This window comes from Cavia porcellus, unplaced genomic scaffold (assembly GCF_034190915.1).
Source record: "Cavia porcellus strain 051 isolate PalLab524CR breed Dunkin Hartley unplaced genomic scaffold, mCavPor4.1 scaffold_15, whole genome shotgun sequence".
NCBI lineage: Eukaryota > Metazoa > Chordata > Mammalia > Rodentia > Caviidae > Cavia > Cavia porcellus.
In genome coordinates this window covers 6,338,028-6,358,380 of record NW_026947498.1, presented here as the reverse complement: position 1 = coordinate 6,358,380, position 20,353 = coordinate 6,338,028, and the positions used below count along the sequence as shown (strand labels likewise).

General features: G+C 46.8%; 1 protein-coding gene across 16 annotated transcripts in view; it reads right to left on the bottom strand.

Annotated features, from left to right (window-relative positions):
• Positions 1 to 698: 698 nt before the first annotated feature.
• Positions 699 to 20,353, bottom strand: part of Kcnj15 (potassium inwardly rectifying channel subfamily J member 15) — a 55,517-nt gene continuing 35,862 nt past the window's right edge. For 6 of the 16 annotated variants that reach the window (XM_063224514.1, XM_013146107.3, XM_013146109.3 and 3 more), the window contains 2 exons: positions 17,618 to 17,718; positions 13,256 to 15,192 (listed from right to left, as the gene is read on the bottom strand). In XM_063224514.1, the coding sequence (XP_063080584.1) occupies positions 14,045 to 15,172 (1,128 nt within the window). In that variant the 5' untranslated portion in view covers positions 15,173 to 15,192; positions 17,618 to 17,718 and the 3' untranslated portion in view covers positions 13,256 to 14,044. Of the gene's footprint in view, positions 1,660 to 5,657; positions 5,803 to 13,255; positions 15,193 to 17,617; positions 17,719 to 17,918; positions 20,208 to 20,262; position 20,353 lie in introns of those variants that run through there. The other 10 variants (XM_063224512.1, XM_063224515.1, XM_063224516.1 and 7 more) reach the window with 8 other exon arrangements.

The window sequence follows — 20,353 nt, the reverse complement described above, 5'->3', positions numbered from 1 at the left end:
CTACTAAATGTCCTAACAAGTTTTTACCAGTTCTATCTTTAACACTTTGAATTTTTGAATTAATTTTTTGTTTTTAAAAGTATAACATTAAAATCTGTGTTACTGAGCTAACAACACTCATCAGATTTGATCCCCAAGGCGTCTTACTGTCTCTCTCACAGCACCCCTGTTTAACAGCACCCCCATTTAACAGATCAGCCATCTTGGAGCCCCCTGTAAGAGGGGGTGAGGACCTGGGAGAAGCTGGGTTCTGGAGACGCTGTGTTATCCAGAGGTGTGGGGGGCAGGGCCCCCTGTCAGGTGGACCTCTGTGAGGTAGGGGGTGGGGGCGTCAGCAGGGAGCCACCACCCTGTATCAAGGAAAAGATGAGCACTGTCAGTAAGGATATCTCCTGTGGGGCAGCCCTGGAAGCAGGCCGGAGCTGGCCAGGGTTAGGGTGGGAACAGCGGCCAGGGCAGAAAAGAAGCATAACCCCAACCCCAGACACTGAAAGAAAAGGAAGCACTTGGGGAACTGAAAATATTTCTGGGTATTTGGAGAGAGAGAGTTCACCAAACAGAGGGAGTTCACCAAAAGCCTGGGCAGGAAGAGCCATCAGGGCTGGGGACAGAGCTCAGTGACATAAGCGCCTGCCTGGCAAGCTCAAGGGCCCGAGTTCAACTCCCAAAAACAAACACAGCAACAGCAAAAGAAGCTGTTACAAGAAGACGCATCGGTCTCACGCTGGGCTATTTGGCCTTTATTCTGAAAGAGCAAATGAGGGGATGATGGGCTCGGGTTCCTGCTTGCCAGTGACCACTCTGGGCTTGGGGTGAAGAATGACCGAAGGAGAAAGGAGTAGGGACGGGGTGGTGAGTGCAGACAGTCCCTGCTTATAAACCTGCACGGAAACAGGAGGGATGACGGTGGCCGGACCCAGGGGAGAGGAGATGGGAGCGGTAAAGACCTGCAGAGCTGTTCCAACGGGAATACGGACGGGGAATATGGACTGCAAACCGGCGGGCATGAAGCAGGAGGAGACGGGCCTCCTCAGGTCTCGGCATGGAAGGAGGGGTGGTCCCCAAGACCTATGTCCTCAGAGCAGCACAGCAATGCCAGGTGCTGACCCACCAGTCATTCTTCAGTTAGGCTGCACGCAGCGCCCTCTTGAGGAAGGATGCTGGAATTGCTGGCTTGCTGAGGAAGCCTCTTCCCAACCCTTCCATTAAGAGACACAAAGGCAAAAAAGAGAGAGAGAGAGAGAGAGAGAGAGAGAGAGACAAACGCCAGAAATGAGAGACACAGTTATGAAAGGCACCTGGGGGCCAAGTGTTTTTAAGGCTCTCCTTGAGCCACTGGGAAATCGGCAGGGCCTGATGATAACAGTCAAGAGGGGCAGCCTAGTGTAAGATTAACTGGAACGTGATACGTTTGGCCTCTGAAAACTGGAAATCCAGGTTTGGAAAGTGTTCTTGTGCATGGAACAGCAGAGAAAACTCCCTAGAAGAAGGTCCTTTATTATCTCTCACTTGTTCCCTTCCATCACTGTGGCAAATATCTGAGACAATCAACTCAAAAGGAGGGCAAGGTCGTTTTGGCTCACGGTTTCTGAAACTCAGTCCATGGTTCCTTGGCTCTGTTGCTTTGAGCCTATGGTGCACAGCATGCTGTGATGGAGCCTGTGGAACAGCCAAGAAACAAAGAAATCTTGATGAGAACGAGGTCCCCAGGTCCCCTTCAGGAGAATGCCTCTCATGACTTGACTTCTAATCAGCAGGCCCACCTACCAAACATTTCAGCATTTCCCAGTAGTAATGGGACTGGGGATCAGGCATTTAACACATGTGCCTTTGGGGACCTCCAGGATCCAAACTAGAGCACCCCCAAAATGCTCCCTATATCGCTCTGTTCTGAGACCTAGAACCCACTGCAGACACTGTGTGCAAGTGTGCGCTGGCCTTGCGTCCCTGCAGCTGTACCAACCCATGGCGGAGTGCCTGCTGTTCCACAGGTCCTGGGAATCCAAGACTGTCCCAGTAACTGAGGGGAAGGCTTCCTCCTTTCACGGAGAAGAATCTGCTGCTGATGCATTTCCATGATTCTTCCCAGGAGGAGCTGAGTGTAGACAAATCAATGGTGGAATGGAGGAAAAGGAATGCTATGGGAAAAATCCAGAAAAACAAGTTGAAGCCCTAAGCCCCTCCCCCACGACCTCATGAGCCAGAAAGTGATTTTATTTGAACATTTGATCTTTACACAGGTAAGCAAATCTGGGTGAGATCATTAGAGTGGTCCTTAGTCCAGTACAGCTGGTATTGCTTAAAAAAGGGGAAATTGGTCTCAAAGACTGACAGAGACATGAGAAGGGCACACCTGAGGAGAATGTCGTACCGAGATGGAGACAGACCAGGTTTGTTTTCCCTGGAAACCAAGGCATTGTAGGGTGAGCAGAAGCAGAGGGAAGCCAGCTAGGGGCCTTCCCCTACGGGCTCCCGTGAGAGCTCCATTTCACTCCTCTCACCTTTGCAAATGTGAGAAAATAAACTTTTCTTCTATTTCTTGTGGTAATTTGCTAGAAAAGCTTGAGGTGAAAACATACATAGAGCCTGGCTATTTCAAGACTCTCTTGCTCCAAATCCATATTAACATGGAAACCATTACATTTTAAGGACCTGCTTTAGAAATAGAGACACTGTCAAGGTGTCAGGGGTGCCTAAGTGAATAGTAAGCAAAGCAAGGAGCCACTACGTCTGATGGTGACGTGCACACGTGTGTCCACACCAGCGTTCTGGCCCTGGCCTCAGCCTTCACCCTGGAAAGCAGGGTGGAGCTCTGGGTCCAGCTGCAGTGCCTGCCGAGTGGACAGGAAGGTGCTGTGGGACACTGGCTCTTTCCCTGGTACATTTCTTAATGCCAGCTCTCCACAAATCCTTCCCTTCAAGGGAGAAGTCCTATTGTTTTATCCAATTCCATGCCCAACTTGGTCACACCTTCCCGGTTGAGTCCTAGCCCTCATCACTTGTCCTAAAAATAGAATTCTCCCCTAGATCTCTATTCACTGGGGAATCACCTTCAATTTCACTAATTGCTTCCCTGTTCTTTACCTTCTTGTTATAGTTTGGAACTTGACCGTTCCCATGTGTTAAAAGGTGGCATGTTTGAGAGATGATAGATCTTTCAGGACGTGGAGCCCTTGAGGTCTCACACGCTTCTGCACTGACATGCTGCCTGATCACAGAGGCTAGGGAAGGAGACCAACCCCATGGACTGGAACCTCCAAAACTGTGAGCCAAGATAAACCTTTTCTCCTTGTATGTTGATAGACTCAAGTACTTTGTTATAGTGTAGAAAAGCTGACCAACACATTGCACATGAAATGGGGCATTTTGTAGACAGATCTTTCCTAATGCCAAGACCTACCCAGTACATCCTTCTTCTAGGGTCTCCCTTGTTCTCTTGTCTTATGTTTGTAGTTCCTCTTGGTCTCCGGGTCCTGACCAGTCCTGTGCTAGCCCTAGTCATTATCATAGCTGGGACTACATGTGGTAGAGCCATTCTCTTCCTCCTATTAAGCCCATAAATTCAACATGAGTTTACAACTGGCTCTGCCCATTCTGCAAGCTTTGTTTCTGTCTACAAAGCTCTCTTTGTCTCTCAGTTTAATCAATCAAGACCTGCAGCTGAATACCTATCTTAGAGTTTCTCCTAGGAGTCCAGGATAAATCCTTACCAATCAGGGTTTCAGGGTTGAGCAGAGCAATCATCTGGAAGCTTACTTACTGTGTCCTCAGCCTGCAGTGCTCCAGCAAAATCCCTGCTTATTTGCACTGCTGAGCATTAGCATTAATTCAACACCCACAGGTCAGGTCTGTGATGACACAGCCATTCAACCATGGTTTTGCTTTCATTTGATCAAAGCACTTGAGTGCTAAGCAAATGTTGCTTTTCTCCAAGAGCAATCAACCACCAAATCCCCCAGGCCTTTTTGGATGTGTCCTGTTATGGTCCGTCTGGGGACAAGAGACAGCAGGAAGAAGAAGACAAGCTTCTGTGTTGGCCAGCCCTGGCTTTTATTCTTGCTAAGTATCCAACTCTGGACAAGCTCCTGTCTCTCCCTTTGTGAGACAGAGATGCTAACAAAGCCTTCTTGTTTGGAGACACGACACAGTCATGATGAATGAAAGGACTTTTGATCCAAATGATGCATCAGTTTGGTCACTACCACCTTCTTCTAGGATTTCTAAACCCTGTATAGCCTGTATCTAGTCTTTGCCCAACTGTTCCCCCCCCCCCCTCCTTAGGTTAACACTTAGGTTCCCTCCTTAGGATGTGGGTTGTTTTGAACTCGGTGAGTGGTAATCATACTTCTCTGTGCTTTGTGAAGTGATCTTATCACTGGTGCTTCTGGACTCTTACCCACATGCTCAGCCCCTAAAAAACAGAGCACCTGAAGTATGCCTGACCCCAAGTACTCATCTAGGTCCTGGCCTCCCACTTTCCCCAGGGTCACCGCTCTGCTACCATGCTAGCCCTGACTTCCATCTCCTCACGTGGAAACATGTCCCACAGTGAGATTCTCTTGCTGTAAACCTAGGAGAAGGTACAGTAGACTAGAAGGAAAAGACCCAGGTGGTTGCACTGGCCTGAGGGGTCACTCTGGCTCACTAAACTCAGTGAGCTGTGGGATCATCTGTAATGTGTAAACACTGACTGTCCCACCTCTTCCAATGGGTATAAAATGCAGCAGTGAATGTCTGAGATTGTTTTAACCATTCAGAGCCTATAGGTGTATTGTTTGCTTTTGCATGCCCAAAGTATAACCAATTGTTGTATGATGCATATATGTGTGTGTGTATGTATGTATGTATGTATGTATGTATGTATGTGTGTGGGGGGGATGTTGATCAGGACAAGTGTGCTGCCACAGAACATGCTATAACACTTTCCAGCAACTAGCAGCCAGCCACACTCCTGGTCAGGGTAGGTTAAGGAGCAGGCCACATTGTCCTGGGTGTATGGAAAACTGTGGGTCTATTTTTCTGTAGTACATTTATATCAGATTCTTAACTCAGTGCCAGGCGTGTTAAATGGAGCTTATAGAGAGGGGACAGTCCACAGAAAGATTTTGAAGAGTGGAGTTTGAATGTTCTTGCTACCAAAAAATAAGTGAGTGAAGTTATGTCTAGGTTAACTAGCTTAACCGAATCATTCTAGGGGAAAAACATCCATTGTGCCCTGTCTACCTATACCATTATTAGCTGCCAATCAAAAATTTAAAACTTAACTAAAAAATAAAAATAAATAAACACAAATAAAATCTTTTAAAAATTCCCAGAGCTCCTGATTGACTCAGTAGCAGCAAACAATTCAATACAGAACGCATCTCTTGGACGTGGTGGAAACACAGAGTCGTTCATGCACTACATGCTAAGCAATATGACACAGTGATTAAGTGTCATAGTGTGACACTTGACCAATTAGAAATGAATGCTCTGTGCAAGACAAGCACTTCTGGGAATAATATGGACTGTTCTATAAAAAATCGAACCATTAAACTTGTCCGCTTACAATCTTTGCAGGCAGGTGCCCCAAATCATGGATTTCTGAGAAGGAATGTTGTGGTTTTTCAGCAGCTGAGTCCCTTTCTTGTTGCTGGAATACAAAACTTGCTACTTACAACTTAAAGGAGGAGAGCTTGATAGTGTGTAGAGGTTCAGTTGGGGGTCGGCTGGCTCCAAGGCAGGGTGGCATGGCAGAGGGGCTGGTGGAGGAGAGCTGCTTGCAGCATGGGGCACAGGAAGCAGAGATAGTGAAGGGAGGAGCTGGAAAAGGAGATACAGCCTTCCAGGTCATTCCCACAGCAACTCTTCCAGCAAATCAGCTGGAATCTAATCACCTTCTACAGGTCCCACCTATGATGTCGTGAGGATTAAGAGGGGCATCCAGACAGAAGCCATGGTACTGGCTGTCTACCCCAGAATCAGTGGGACACTGATTCCCAAGCTGCTCTTAGAAGTGAGCCCATTCCTGCCTCTAGGCTCTGTAGTAATGAGGCAATGTTGTCTTGTTTTAGACATGGACAGCTGAATTTCAGCCCAGATCACCCCCAAAGGGCAAGGGATGCTTGAGATAATGGAATGGAAAATAGTTTATGGCTGAGAAATTCTGTGTAAGTGAAAATTAATAAAATGTGTTCCGCGGATTAGCACCACTGTGTTCCAGAGTACTGTGCAGTTCTTAGAAAATGTTTCCTTTTCATTTTTACTTTTGCTCGTGTTTGTCCAAACAATATCCTCAAATGAGGCCTCCTACTACCTGCACCAGCTAGGTTCATTTCCAACAGTTGTAAACTGACTCAAAGATTCTACCCTGGCTACCTCTGAGAATACAATAATGAACTAGCCAAGCCTCTAAAAGAGAAGATTCCAGAAAGAGTACTTGCAGAATGTTTGAAGCTGTGGCAAGCACCTTGTTGTGTGCATGTATGTGTGATTTCCCCAGGAAACTGTCCAGGGATAACAGCTGTCTGTCTTTGGGCTGTGTATCTCTGCTATGTGGGTTTTAAATGGGTCTGTTCATTTGTCACCACCCTCGTATCTGGGTCTGAGACTTACACCATTTAGTACTTTCTTTCGTTTAATCCATCAAAGTAAAAGAGGTGTAGAAATTAATGGGCTTTGGAAAAAAGATTCCGCACCCAGAAGATGCTGTAGCATTGTGATTTGATCTTTAAGCACTGAGTAAAGTGAAGCCCTTGTTCTGGAACCTGAGATCAATAGGAAACGGGAGAGGAGGCTGAGATTTCATTTTCTGTTCTATGATTGAAAAGGAAGCGGGTACAGCCCTTTAGACACTGGTATGTTACAGGGCCCTCTTAGGGATATTTCAAAGGGTTTATCCCTGAGAGATCTGGGAATATATTAGATCTGTCTTCTTTGGAGCTCCAGCGTCATGTGCTGGTTAATGGTAACTGTCAATCTGATTGGGTTACGAGAGTTCTGGAGAGATGGTTAGATGATAAATTAACCTCACCAATGGGCCAATCCATTCATGAGTTCATAGCCAGATGGACTATTTGGGGGCGGGGCCTAGTGACCGGAAGTGGGCTGTAGGGGCGTGGCCGTGGTGACTGTGCCAGGCCTGTGCTTTCTTCCGCTCAGCCTCTGCCCCTGATTTGCTCCTCAGACACTGGGACTTGAGCAGCTTGTCTCCTCCGTCCCCTGCTGCTCTGATTTCTCTGCACTGGTGCTCGCAGACCATGGTGTGATACGTCTTCAACGGTAAACTAAAATAAACCCTCTAATTTGTGGGTGTCGGGTATTTTGTCTCAGCAGTGGGTGGAACAGCTGACTGTTACAATGTCAGTGGAATGAAAACTCCTTAGCATGAAATCAGCTTTATTGTGTCTGCTGTTATTTCACGGGTCACTGTGATTCCATATACCAAAGACAGAAAAGCAATGGAGCTGCATATAAACATAGGAAGTGATCTGACAAACTCAGGTGTGAGCTCTTAGAATAATGAGTACACATTTAGAACTGGTGTGTCCCAGTGCGGTGAGCTCCATGGTGACAGGTGTCCACATTGTCACCATTTAGTGGGGTGGGATTTCCAATGTGCACCAAATAGCATATTCCCTTGAGAAACACAGACCTGTATTGGGCTAAGGCAAGTCCAAACCCAAGGCTTGTACAAAAGTCAGAGGAAAGCAAAGACATTTGTCCTGGGTCACAGCGTGGAAGTCAGACGACGCTGCACACAGAGCAAGACCTTGAATCCTGACCAAGATTTCGGTAGGCACATACTGCCAGGAGGTCGCTTCTGTAGAAAAGCTGCATTTCATTTGGGGTTTCTGTCTCCATTACATTCCTGTGAATTTCATTAAGTAGTATTTTGGAGAAGGCCCTTTTGGAATGGAGATTCTGTTTTCCGTGACACTCTACAGAAATAATGCCTCAAAAATAGACCCGGGCTGGCTGCTCTCTGGCCTTCTCTAACACCTGCCATTTGCTTTGCTGCTCGAGTCAGTCCAAGGACAGCTTCCTTTTGTGATTCGCAGGCTTGTTTTTGTAAAAAGTCCCTGACACAGTCATACTTCCTGTAACGATCTGGTTTAGTGCAACATCCTTACTCCTAAGATGTGACTGAAGACAAAAGAAAGTTCACTGATGAAGAAGGAAAAATCCTTTTCTCTGAACGTTCCTCTCACCACTTTCTTGGAAGCCCTTTTCCATAATATTAGGTGCGTTTGTAGTAATAAGAATACTAGGAATAATAAACTGCACAGCTGTCCATTTCCCAGGGCAATCTCCAGCTGGTTTTCTTTGATTTGCTTGGGGAATTGTTACTCTATCACCAGGGGTAGGAGTTGGCCTAATTGTGAGTGGAGGCTCCTTTTCAGTGTCTTGAATATTTTTGAAGAGTGAAATCAAATATCCTAACAGGGTGGGAAACCACAGATATTAGGTGAAATTTGCCCTTGAATCAACACAGAATCACAGCTAAGGGCTACATTGTTCGGCGTGAGTTGCTAAACAGAGAAAATGTTAGGTGGGCTTCCAGAGCGAGTTTTCCTGCTTCTGTCCCTCTGCTACTGACCAGGAAACAAACCTGTTGGTCTGACTGCAAAGTTGGGGCTCCAGAGCCTGGGCTCCCACACACTTTGAGGAGGGTAAATTGGGGCCCCGGTTGAGTCCCCCCCCCAGAAGACCTGTCCAGCCAGGAAAGATCAAAGAGCATTCTTGTCTGTCTGTGAGGAGGAGCCATAAACCGGTCCCACGTCAGGCTGGTGTTTACTGCTGCCCGCTGAACAAATCCAGGAAATGTGGGGGGTTTTGTTTTGTTCTGTTTTTGTAGTGGATCCTTTCTCTGCCACTAGCTGTAAAAATTGCATAACCTCCAGGTGAAGGAGCATGCCTTTCTCCTCTACAGAGGAGCGTAGTTTGGGGTTATATGATTACTCCTTCTTCATTTTGTCATTTGGGGCCAATAAATACATAAGACCTCTGATTGAATTTGAAGATGTCCCTAATTGCCTAGGCAGGTTTATAACACAGTGCAAGAAGTCAGCTATAGGACATTCAGAGTATCCACAGTAGCAAGTCTACTGGAGACAGAGGACAAAAGCTACTAAACTGAGGACGTGTCTCGCATGAGCAGGATGCCCTGTATCCCTTGTTTCCTGGGTTACAGTCCCTGGCACGATACGGCCTTCTGCTGCCTGTGGGGACTTCCTTGGTACTGCTACTCATGTGTCAGTTAACTGTCAACTCCGCTCCCTGCCTTTTCTCTTTCTCCTATTGTGACACACTCCCGGAACCCCGACTGAAAAATAAAAATTCCTCTCATGGATTTTTTGATATCCAAATGTCCACAGCTTCTAACTTGGGTCGTTATGTTTTAACTCATCCGCTGATCTGGCCTGGCAGAATAGCTGACAAAGGCAAGGGAACAGTCACCGAGCACAAGTTACGCAGACGGAAGTGGACTTTGTTGGGGGCCACCAGGCAGGATGGGAACAGAAGACGTGGCCGCAGCTTGATTTTTGCCTCACTCTTCTTTTTCCATGAAGTATTTAGTGGAAAGTCTTTGGGGGGAAAAAAAGTTGATTTCACCTGCCAGTGTCGCTTCAAAGGCTAGGAAAATTGGTTCTCCTGGGACTCCAGAAGAACATAATGGCAGTTTGTTGTACCGTAAGATCAAATGACCAACTTTTCCCCTGCAAAGTTCCTTTCCTCTGGGAGAAATCTCTTCACGTGGATCCAAGAATAAGTATCTAAGCGATCCAAGATTAGCTCATGTTTCTTACACATTTTTACTGCCTTCCTTACTCTGGAGATAAAGACTTTGCTCAGATTCCTTTGAAACAATAAACAAAACAATAGCAAAAGCAGAGTTACTGGGAAATACTAATGCCTCATGAAGTTAAGTAATTCCGTAATGCTTTAAAATTCCAGGTAAGTTTTAGCAACGCCATTTCTTTGCAGACTCAGCCTGGGGAGTCACCCGGGCAAAAGACGGAATGCAGCTGGAGATGGAGAGACGTGTGTCGCTGATCACACACATAGTGAAACACTAAGCTTTACCTTCAAATGTAACATTTCCCAGGAAAAGGAACTGAGTGTACCTCACCCCCACCCACAATCAAATAATCTAATACTGCATTAAAAGCGCAACGTGGAAATCAAGACGTGAAATAACAATACCTTTCATTTATTAAAAATCACATGAGGGAGAGCTATGAAAAAAGAGCTTCTATTGAAAACTAATTTTTCAAAGCTGTGACAAACCAACAGAAGTTGAGGGACAATGAAAGCCATGACTGCCAGTGTGTTTGTCACAGCATGAGGTCGAATTTCTGACCCTTTGACCATTGTGCAGGCCCAAGACCCAGGTTATATTTACTGAGAGTCCAGTGTGAAGACTTTGAGCTATCTCTTTTCGTTTCTTCTTTTTCTTTGCTTTTTCTTTGCTTTTCTTTGGTTCCCCCTTCAGATGTTACATGCTTACTGATTTTCTTTTTCTTTTTTTTTTTAGGACTGGAAAGGAAACACAGGACCTTTTGCTTGCCAAGCAGACACTTATGCCGCTGAGCTACATTCCCAGCCCAGTGTGCTTACTGATAATCTAAGAAAGGAAGGCTCATCCTAGAGCAGAAGTACCATTTCTATCATCCTGGACTAGAATGGCCACTTTCAAAATACGTCTCAATTAACATTTTGGTAATACTAAAATCGCAGCCTACCTACCGAAATTAAAAATTGAGTTCAAATAAAAATCAAACAAAATGGTTGTTGAAAGGTATCTAAATATTCGGTCCGCTGAATAATGATATTTTTCACTGTTAACCAGTTACTGCAGATTTCTGGACAATCTACACTCTATTGTAATTTGTCTGTAAGTGGAAAGGGGATCAATGTGTGTGTGGCCATTAAGCTGGACATCAACTTGACTGACTGGACAGCTACCTAGGAGATAAGTGAAACCCACTCTGGGTATGTCCGAGTGGGTTATGGGTGCATGGCTTTGAGTACTAGACCTTGTCACTGGCTCCTCTGTGACACTGTTTCCCTGCTGTGCTTCCCAGCTGCGACAAACTGAGCAGCTGCCCAACACTTTCAGCAGTGATGCTCCTAACTGGGGGCCAGCTGACCTGAACTGAGACCTCTGAAGCTGCAAGCCAAACCGAACCTCTCTCTCCTGTGAGTGAGTGTTAGGTATTGTGTCCCGGCCTTGGGAAAGCTGGCCGGTACTGCCTGCCTCCCACCGCCAACCCAAATGTGGCTCACTGTGGAGCTCCGTGAGTATATCCTTGCTTTGCTATGTGAGGTTATTGCATACAAGGTCCCATATTAGTTCTGTCTGTTTTACTGACATGAGATCACACCAGCTAGCTCCCCTAAAGTTTCTGATTTCCCCAAATGAAGCACAACATTTTTTAACAATCTCACCAGGAAGACCAAATATTTTGGAAATGTTTCAAAAATATTGAAGCTTTTTGGGTTCAAAAAAAAAAAGGCTTGCTTGCTTAGTTTTGCAATTCTTTATCTGGTTATGTTTGATGACTTTCTTTTAATTACAAGATTATTCATATATAATCACATAAGTCTGCTGCTACCTCAATCCTTTGCTATCATTGTAACATGGGAGCATTTTTCACAAAGCAGTAACAGTTACATATATCTGGAAAATAGTAAGTTTCAAACCAGACACAACTTTAGAACCGCTTCTTGAATATTATGTTATAATTCTGATTCATTGACATAATTAATGGTTTTTAAGATAAGATACAGTATGGTGTAAAAGATCAGAGGGTCAAGTCTTTCAAATCTGACTAAAAATTACATGTAAGATGAATACACAAAAAGATTTCTGAATCTTACACTAAATTTTTGTACCATATATACACTGCAGGTGAGCAAGGTTTCTAATCTTGATTACATTCAAACTAGCACTAGTATAAATACTGTGGAAAATTAACAGTGCAACAGGAAAGCTGTAAACAAGCTTGTGGTGTTATTTTCCTGTCAATTATACCACAATGTACAAGAAAAATAGGAAATTGTAGTAACTAAAAGGGTTAATGTCTAACTATACTAACAGGTAACATTTTTTTAAAGAATGGAAATCTAAAGCAACCTGCCACAAAATTAACAACAGAAAACAAACAAAAAAATGAGTTGAAGACAAAAATCCTCCTTCTCCTACATGGCTGGAGATAGTTTTTTTAAGCCCTTATGGATTTTACCTCCATTTTTCTTATATGTGCTTCAGAATAGTTCAGTTCCAGGCCATCTATTTTATTTCTCTATTTCCTGTTCAAGGGAAACACATTTGCAAATGTGGTGACATCAAATATGACTGCATGTGTCGTGATCCCCAGGCCATCACTCTGCCATCGATCCAAATCCAGTCTATTTCCTGTGTCTCTGAGTACCAGCGCACATGTTTGTGTAGAATCAAATGTACATGAGCATCGCTGTGGACATCTTCCCTTATCTGCAAACAGTTTCGTGGATAATTTCAGCTACTATACTTGAGAACCCAGGGTGTGCATGTATAGGTGTGTATATAAATGAGTGAGTCCACCGTGTGTGTGTGTGTGTGTGTGTGTGTGTGTGCATGCGCACTGCTTGCACAATCAGGGTCACGTTCTGCTTCGGCGGATACACCAATCTGTCTTGGCTTGAATAAGCATTCGCCTGTGTGCATTTAGCCAACCTCAGCCCAGTTATCCCTTTCCCCAAGAAAGGCAGCTCACTAGAGTAAGTTTTGCAAGAGGTAAAATGTTAGTTCTAACACCGAGCCATGTGACATATTACTTAAATGCTGTGGGTACACTGTACGTGCTGTGAGAGTATCACATTTTGCTCTTACATCAAGAAATCATCTTGAGTATGAATTCCTTGCCCTCAGCCCCTTCCTTCTCTTTCCCAGTGGCACCACCCAACCTCATGACATACAGCACCTGGGCACATTCCCTTTGTCACTAGGCCATTTAACACTCGGTGGTAGTAATGGACCTTTGCGCCATCGAGCATGTGCTTAGCATGCTGGAGACTGTTACCGCTCTCAAGAGCCCTGGCTTGCTTTTGGACGCAGATGATTCACTGCCATTCCTTTCTGGGTGAGGAACTAAGGCGAGAAATGCAATGGCTGCAAGGAATGAGTGACAGTCATGAACGTAACACAGGGCAAGCCCGGAGGCCAGGTGGACAGGGCACCCACAGAGCAAGCTTTCCACAGGGATCAGAAAGTGACTTCAAAAACACTGTCCACAGCAGGACATCTCAAACTTTTATTTGCCCACAGATCACTAAGATCTCACTACAACGTCAGTGCTGGTTTTCTATGTCTACCTGGGATCCGATCATCTGTGTCACTAAATAAGCTCCTACGTGGTACTAGGTAACTGATCCATACACCCTGTTTTTCATAGAAAAGGGCTTGTACGTAGCAACAGCAACAACAGAGATTAATGGGAACAACAGCGTTGGGTTACAAACACTTTCTCACAACTGTTAATTCCAGATTTGACCAGTGTGACTCCATACAGTTCAGTCTATTGAAGAAAAGTAAAAAGTAGAGTGACTATATTTCTTGAGTAGTAGTCCCTGCTTAGACATAAAAGTAGGCTTTAAAGCAACAATACAGCTGAAAACTCGACCACATTTCAACCTTTGACCATGATGCCTTTGGAGGTTTGATTAAATAAATACTTTACATCGTAATGAGATTCTCATGTGGAAATTTACTTCCCTTCCACAAAGCATTGCCAAAAGTCCATCCATGCAAAAGGACAGCTTTGCCTTCCCTCCCAGTCTTCGATATGCAGCTCCATTTTAGGAAATGTGAGGTCTGAGAGTTCCCTTTGGAGGAAGCATCCTGCTTAAAGCCTCTCAATTGCAGAGATGCTTGTTCAGCCACCAAATCCTGGGGGGGGGCGTTGATCCATGGGGCGCATCCTCGAGGCCCTGGGGTGGGTGGGTGAGTCTGTGCCCCTGAGGCTGAAGGAGCACCCAGATAGAAACTGCTCTGGCGGCGGGGCCAGGAGACACCCTGGTGTCACACGTTGCTCTGATGTAGCAAAAGGGTCCTCAGCTCGCGTTCCCTCTGGTCCTCTTGCCTGTACTTCTCCTCCAGTTTCTGCTTCTCGGAATCTGCACAGTAGAAGGTACAATCTGAGCTCTTCCGGATCTGCTCGAACTGGCTGAAATCAGCCACATACTTTCCGTTTTTGGAGAGAGAGACCACAGGCACAAACTCAAAGCCCCAGTAGATTTCCTCCGGGATGTAGGAGGTGCGGCTCTGGCAGACAGCGCTGGTGGATTCCACCGTGGCATTGAGGAGCACCACGAGCTCGAATTCCTTCTCCTTCAGATTCTGGGGCGTGAGGTCCCGCAGGGGGCTCGTCTCATCCAGCACGTGGTAGAAAGTCATGGGCAGAATGAGGAAGGGGCTCTCGGAGGAGGAGTCCACGTGGAACTTGACCGTGGCCTGGTTCAGGAGGATGCGCTCCCCCTCCTTGGTGACATGCGTCTGCAGCAGCTTGCCTGAGAGCTGGCACTGAATCAGGAGGCTCTTCCTCATGTTGGCCACCTGGATCACCAGGCACAGCTTCCCATTCTGCTTGGTGATGACCGCGCAGTGACTGAATTTGATGGTCTCGGCCCTCTTTTTGGGTCTCGCAATTTTGGCCAGGAAGGTACCAGTGATGAAGATTTCTATTAAGGTCGTGATGACCAGTTGGGCCACCAAGAGGAAAATGGCGTGAGGGCATTCCTCTGTGATGGAACGCACGCCATAGCCAATGGTTGTCTGGGACTCCAGGGAAAAGAGAAAGGCTCCCGTCAGAGAGTCCACTTTCATGATGCAGGGGGTGTGGTTGGAAATGGCCTCGCTGGGCTCCAGATCCCCATGAATAAAGGCAATGGCGTAGTAGATCACCCCAAAAAGGAACCAGGTCATCACGAAAGTGGCAGCAAAGAGGGTGAGCTTGTATCTCCACTTCATGTCGATGACCGTGGTCCACAGGTCCTGCAGGTACAGCAAGTAGATGCCGTCCACCTTGTCGATACGCACGTTGCTGTGTCCACTTTTGGACATGACCCGGGGTCTGTGGGTCTTGAGGCCAGGCCCAGCCATGTGTTTCTCCGGGGGAGGCCTGGTCACGCTCATGTGAATGGTGTCCATCTCCCGATTCTTGGGTCCACCTAGGGAAGTGACAAAGACATACGTTCATGGGATGGGGCTTCAGGAAGCAGAGACAGGATGACCAAGAGGTTATGCATGTAGGACCAGTCTCCTGGATTCTGAAGATGATGGACCCCAGGCACATTTGGGGACCGCAAAATCCATGGATGGTCATGTCCCTCACACAAAGATGATACAGTACTTGCAGATAACCTGCACATAATTTAGATCACCTCTCGATGGCCCAAGGCAGTGCAAAGGCTGTGGAATCCTGTTACCCTGTTTTGTGTAGGAAACAGTGTTCAGTACGGACGGAACGCGTCCCCTGATATTTTCCATCTGTGGTTAATGGGATCCAAAGATGCAGAAGCCAGGCATGCGAAGTGAGTGAGAAGGGAGACCGCTAAAGGCGAGACTCACTGATGTGAAACTGAGGCAGCCAGTAGAGAAGAGTAAGGAGCACAGACTCTGGGGAAAGGTAAGCCTGGCTCAGAAGTTGTCTGCAACTTATCAGTCATGTGACCTGTGGCAAGTTGCTTAACCTCTCTGAACCTCGGCTGCTTCATCTCTAAAAAGACAATAAATCCCACTTCTCAGGGTTTTGTGATGATTAAACTAATTGAGGGACCTTAGCAGAGCCTCGTCTTCAAAGATGGTGCTATGTTTCTTGGTGAGACAGCACCCTGTTAGGCGTGAATCTTAGAGATTATGGATATTTATTTATATTCAGTTATTATGATACCCCATTACAGAAATTTAAACATTGTTTGGCTGAGCACAGATCCAGTACTGAGATAACTAAAATCTACTACTCAGAAGATAGTTTTTGACGTAGCAGAGGAGAGGTATCAATGCATTTTTAAACCTACTGACCGCATGACATTCTTTGTAACAATTAACCACAGTTCCCATCCATTGAATCACTTAAAATTTATAGCCTTTCTTAGTCCCTGGTGACTTAATTATCAAACAAGCAATAATAATAATAATAATAATAAAGCAAGTAATTAAGCTTTTTTAATGGCTCGATCAGTAATGCTGGTTCTTCTTAGAAAAGTGTGACCAGTGTCACGTTAGACATGACATTTAAGTACGGCACAAGAATGTTACCATTCCCTTTACACACATGCTCCACTCCAGCATGAGGAACTTAAAGAGCAACCTAAGAAGGAAATCCACACAAGCATTGACCACCATAGCAGAGAGACCTACCGAGAAGACCCTGGAGCTGGAAACGCTCTCCCCCGGTCACCAGCTGGTAGCAGGCTGGCTACGGCCCCCTCAGCCTTTTATAGCACCTGGCTGCTGACTGAGCCCAACTGTCCCTGCCTTCCTTGAAAAACATAATATGACTGATCACAGGGTAATTGTAGCGAGTTGGCATGATTACCTCCCTTCACAGAAATTTTAAGGAGCAGGAGGACAAAGTTTCTGGGCTTTAAAAAGGAAGCAATACGGTCTTGTTTATGATTCATGCCATAATCTGTTCCGTGAAAGAGGCATTATCTCGGTAAAAGTGTTGGAATGTAATCCACCAGGGCCATGAATGGAAACTGGACCCTCTGAGGCCTGCACCTGCTCAGGATGCAGAGGGCCCCCGGGCACCCCGATTTTCCTGTTACCTCACGAAGGATGAGACATTTGATAATGCCCCCTTGCGGTGACTCCCGCCTCTCCCGGGAAGTCACTTTTTCATTTGTGTGGCAAAGGAGACCCACTGTGATTCTGTTACAAGTTGTGGCCTATTCCACTTCCCTTGGGATCCCTCTAGAAAGAAAGCAGAGGGTACCATGGGTAAGCCGTGGCCTTGCGAAGTGCACCCTCTGTGACTCCTGGTAGAAGTAGGTGAAAGCCAGCACCAGGAAGCCCCAGAAAGGACGCACTATCCTACCGCCCCAGGGCACAGAGGAGCCAGTAGCACAGCTCTGGCTAAGGCCCACGCAGCTTAGGTACAAGTAACTACAGGAGCCTGCTTTTGTTTTTTAAAGAAACTTCTGGGGAAAGTCCACACCCTCCAATCCACCGAAATAAAAGCAGAAGCTTAAGTTTTGGAACATGAGTGACCCACAAGCATCCAGTGAGCAGTTCAGCCCTGTGGCAGTGGCTGGGAAACTTGGCCTTGTTTCTGGGAAGGCCGCCCTGGTGCTCAGCAGCCTCTGCTTCAACCTGTCTTTCAGTGGGGCAGGGAACCAAGCTTGGGATGAGCTGGGTCCAACATTCCCTTGCTGAGAGGCTTGGGCCCAGGCCTGGACACCTTGACCAGGGCACTGATAATGCCTCTGACCAGGCTTTGTGGACACAGGAGGCCTCAGGCCTCTGTGCATGTGTTGTGCATAGCATCTCATGTGGAAAAGAGCCCTGAGCGTCATCCAGACCATGGGACCGTTGTTCCCTCTCTTCTCTTCCCTCCCTCTGATGCCCTCCACCCTCAGAAGGGTTTACTACCTGGTCACTCACTCCGTCGGCAAGTCAGGAGTCGCCTTCAGAACAGGTGGCAGGTCCTCGGTCCCCTTCACCCACCTGGCTACATTGGACTCTGCTAGTGCCTGAAAGAGAGGGGAACTCGTGTCGTTCACAGGTGGCCACTCAGTGTACCCAGAGACACTGTTCCCTGAGGATTCCCTCAGGGCTCTGGCTGGGGCATTTACTGCGCCGGATCAATCATCTGGCACCGTGCCCAGACCCAGGAAGAAACTCAAGGAAAGTTCCAAGCATTAAAGTAAAGCCACCCCACCACGGCCCTCACCACAGAGCCCCCCGGGACCTGGAGGGAGCTCGTGGGCAAACAGGCTGGAAAGAGAGGGTTACCCCACCCCCAGCCGGGCCCAGGGAGCCCAGCAGCAGCAGCAGCAACAGCGCAAGGGGGCAGGAAGGGGAAACGCAGAGGAAGTAAACAGAGAGCGCTGCGAGGGAAGAGTCTAGAATAGTTTTACCGCCTGTGGGAATGCATTACTACTGTTGAGTCATCGCAGTCACCCTGCGTTGGAGTGGAGAGACTGTCAGACCCATCCCATCTGACACACACCTCATGGAGGAGCGGGCTGAGCCCGGCTGTGTGCAGGGACTGTGCTTGACCCCAGGGCTCGGCACTTGCAGAAGGAAGGGACCCCGCAGGATTTGGAAGTCAAGCTGGGGTCTCTCAGCCTGCATGGAATTCCCCCAGCCTTCCAGGCCTCCAGTGTAATATGTTTTAAATCCAAGAGGTTCTTTGCATGCCATTTTTCTGAAATATTTCTTCATTCATCCATCTGTCTGTCTGTCTATCATCTATCATCTTCCTATCTGTTTCCACATAGAACATGTAATATCTCTCACATACCAATCTGTTAGCTATCATTTAGATCCATCTCCGTTTATCACCTACTACCTTTTGGTCTCTGCTGTCAGCTATTGATTACCCATCATCTATCACTGGTCAAACAACCTATTTATGCTTGCATCCTCTATCTTCCTGTCATCGGTTCTACCTCCCTGCCCATCACCTACCATCCATCCCTTGGTCTGTCCCTCTGTCCATCCCACTCTTTTTCACCTGGGTCACAAAGCCAGGTACATGTACACTTCCTACTTATTTCCTGGTTCACTGTTTACTTGGAGTCATTAGTGTTTTATAGCATATTGCCAATTCTCAAACGGGCAGCCTCTGGCAGGTCAGATCCCAGCATGGCCATGGCTCATGTGACATTCTTCCCTGTTCTGATGAGACCCAGAATCTCCTTTGCACTCACCATCCGCTTCATGGTATTTACACTTTCCTAACCCTTAATGCATAGAGCATCATTCTTTAGGGCCTTGCTTTCAAGAAAGTTACCTCTTTGTCGATCTGCTTATGTCATATAATTTCACGCTATTGCCTTAGCTTTTCTCCCTCTAAGTGATTCAGCAAATTCACCTGGTTTAACTTCCAAAATGTTATGAGGCATGAACAGTTTCCCAAAAGATCATCACAGGCAGAATGATAAAAGGACATTTTCTTCTAATTCTCCCTCACTTATTTCTCTAGATAAGTAATATTTTCTCCAAAACAAGCGGTTTTCTTTCGACTCTGGAAACAGTATTCATTTTTCCACCCTTTGTTCTGCTGTTTTGGCTTGTGGGTTGGGACTGTCATTCTCAGATTGGCGATATCTTTATTGGCGTCCTTGAAACTATTGGGGAGATCAGTTTTGCCCCTTCCTGTCTTAAAGCATTAAAAGTCACAGGGTGAGGTCACAGGGTGCTGGTGCTGCTTATGCAATGCGGCGTCTGTCCTTTGGAGATAAAGGAAACAAGCACATTTTTGAAATGGAGCCAAGCAGTAGGCACATAGAAAAGGTACCTCATGACACAGAGCATGTTAGAAGAGCCACACTTCCAGGGGTGGGGACAAAACAATGGGCACTGGGAAATGGAAAAGGAGTTCCCATGACATCGTCAGGAAAGAAAAAAATCCTACCAAGAAGAGAAGCTCTTGTCAAAACAGAGGATCAAAGAAAGCAGCCTCCAGAAAGAAATGATCCTGGAGTGGCCAGAGAAAAATGGACCACGTAGAAGGAATCAGTGAATGAGACACAGGAACAGAGTCCAAATAGAACCAGCTGTGGTCCAGCATGGGGACATGCAGATAAATAAAAACAGAAGGAGATAATCACATAACAAATCTTGGATAAGGGATCATAGTAATGACAGTTGTCATCAAAGGTAGGTGACATGCCTCCGTGTACCAGCCACCTGCTTTCCATGTAAAAACTTAACTAACACTCGCCGGGAGGCGGCCCCACCATTAGCCCTGGGAAGGGGTCTCTGAGGCACACAGGGGAGGAGAGGTCCCCCTTCCCCCAAGGCATGGCGTCCACCCAGCTCCACACTAAGGTTGGTGCCTGTCATGCCCACCCCAAGAGAAGTTCTCCAGACTCAGCTGCTTCAGTGTCACTCCTGAAGCCAGCACTTCTCAAGCAGCAGGGGCTTTGGGGGTCGCCCTGCTCCTGCTTGGGACACACCCAGGGCCCCCATGGTGAGGGGGGGTACGCAGGTTTGGTGCTTTGGAGAAGACCCTCCCTTGACCCCTCACTTCCCCTTGGCTCCCTGAAATAGCGCTGCTCTGCACAGACCTGGCAACACCTGCTGGTCACCTCCGAGAGCATCTGGATTTCCTGTCCTTATAGATGAGTAGGGCACCATCCACACGGTGGGCCAAGGCTC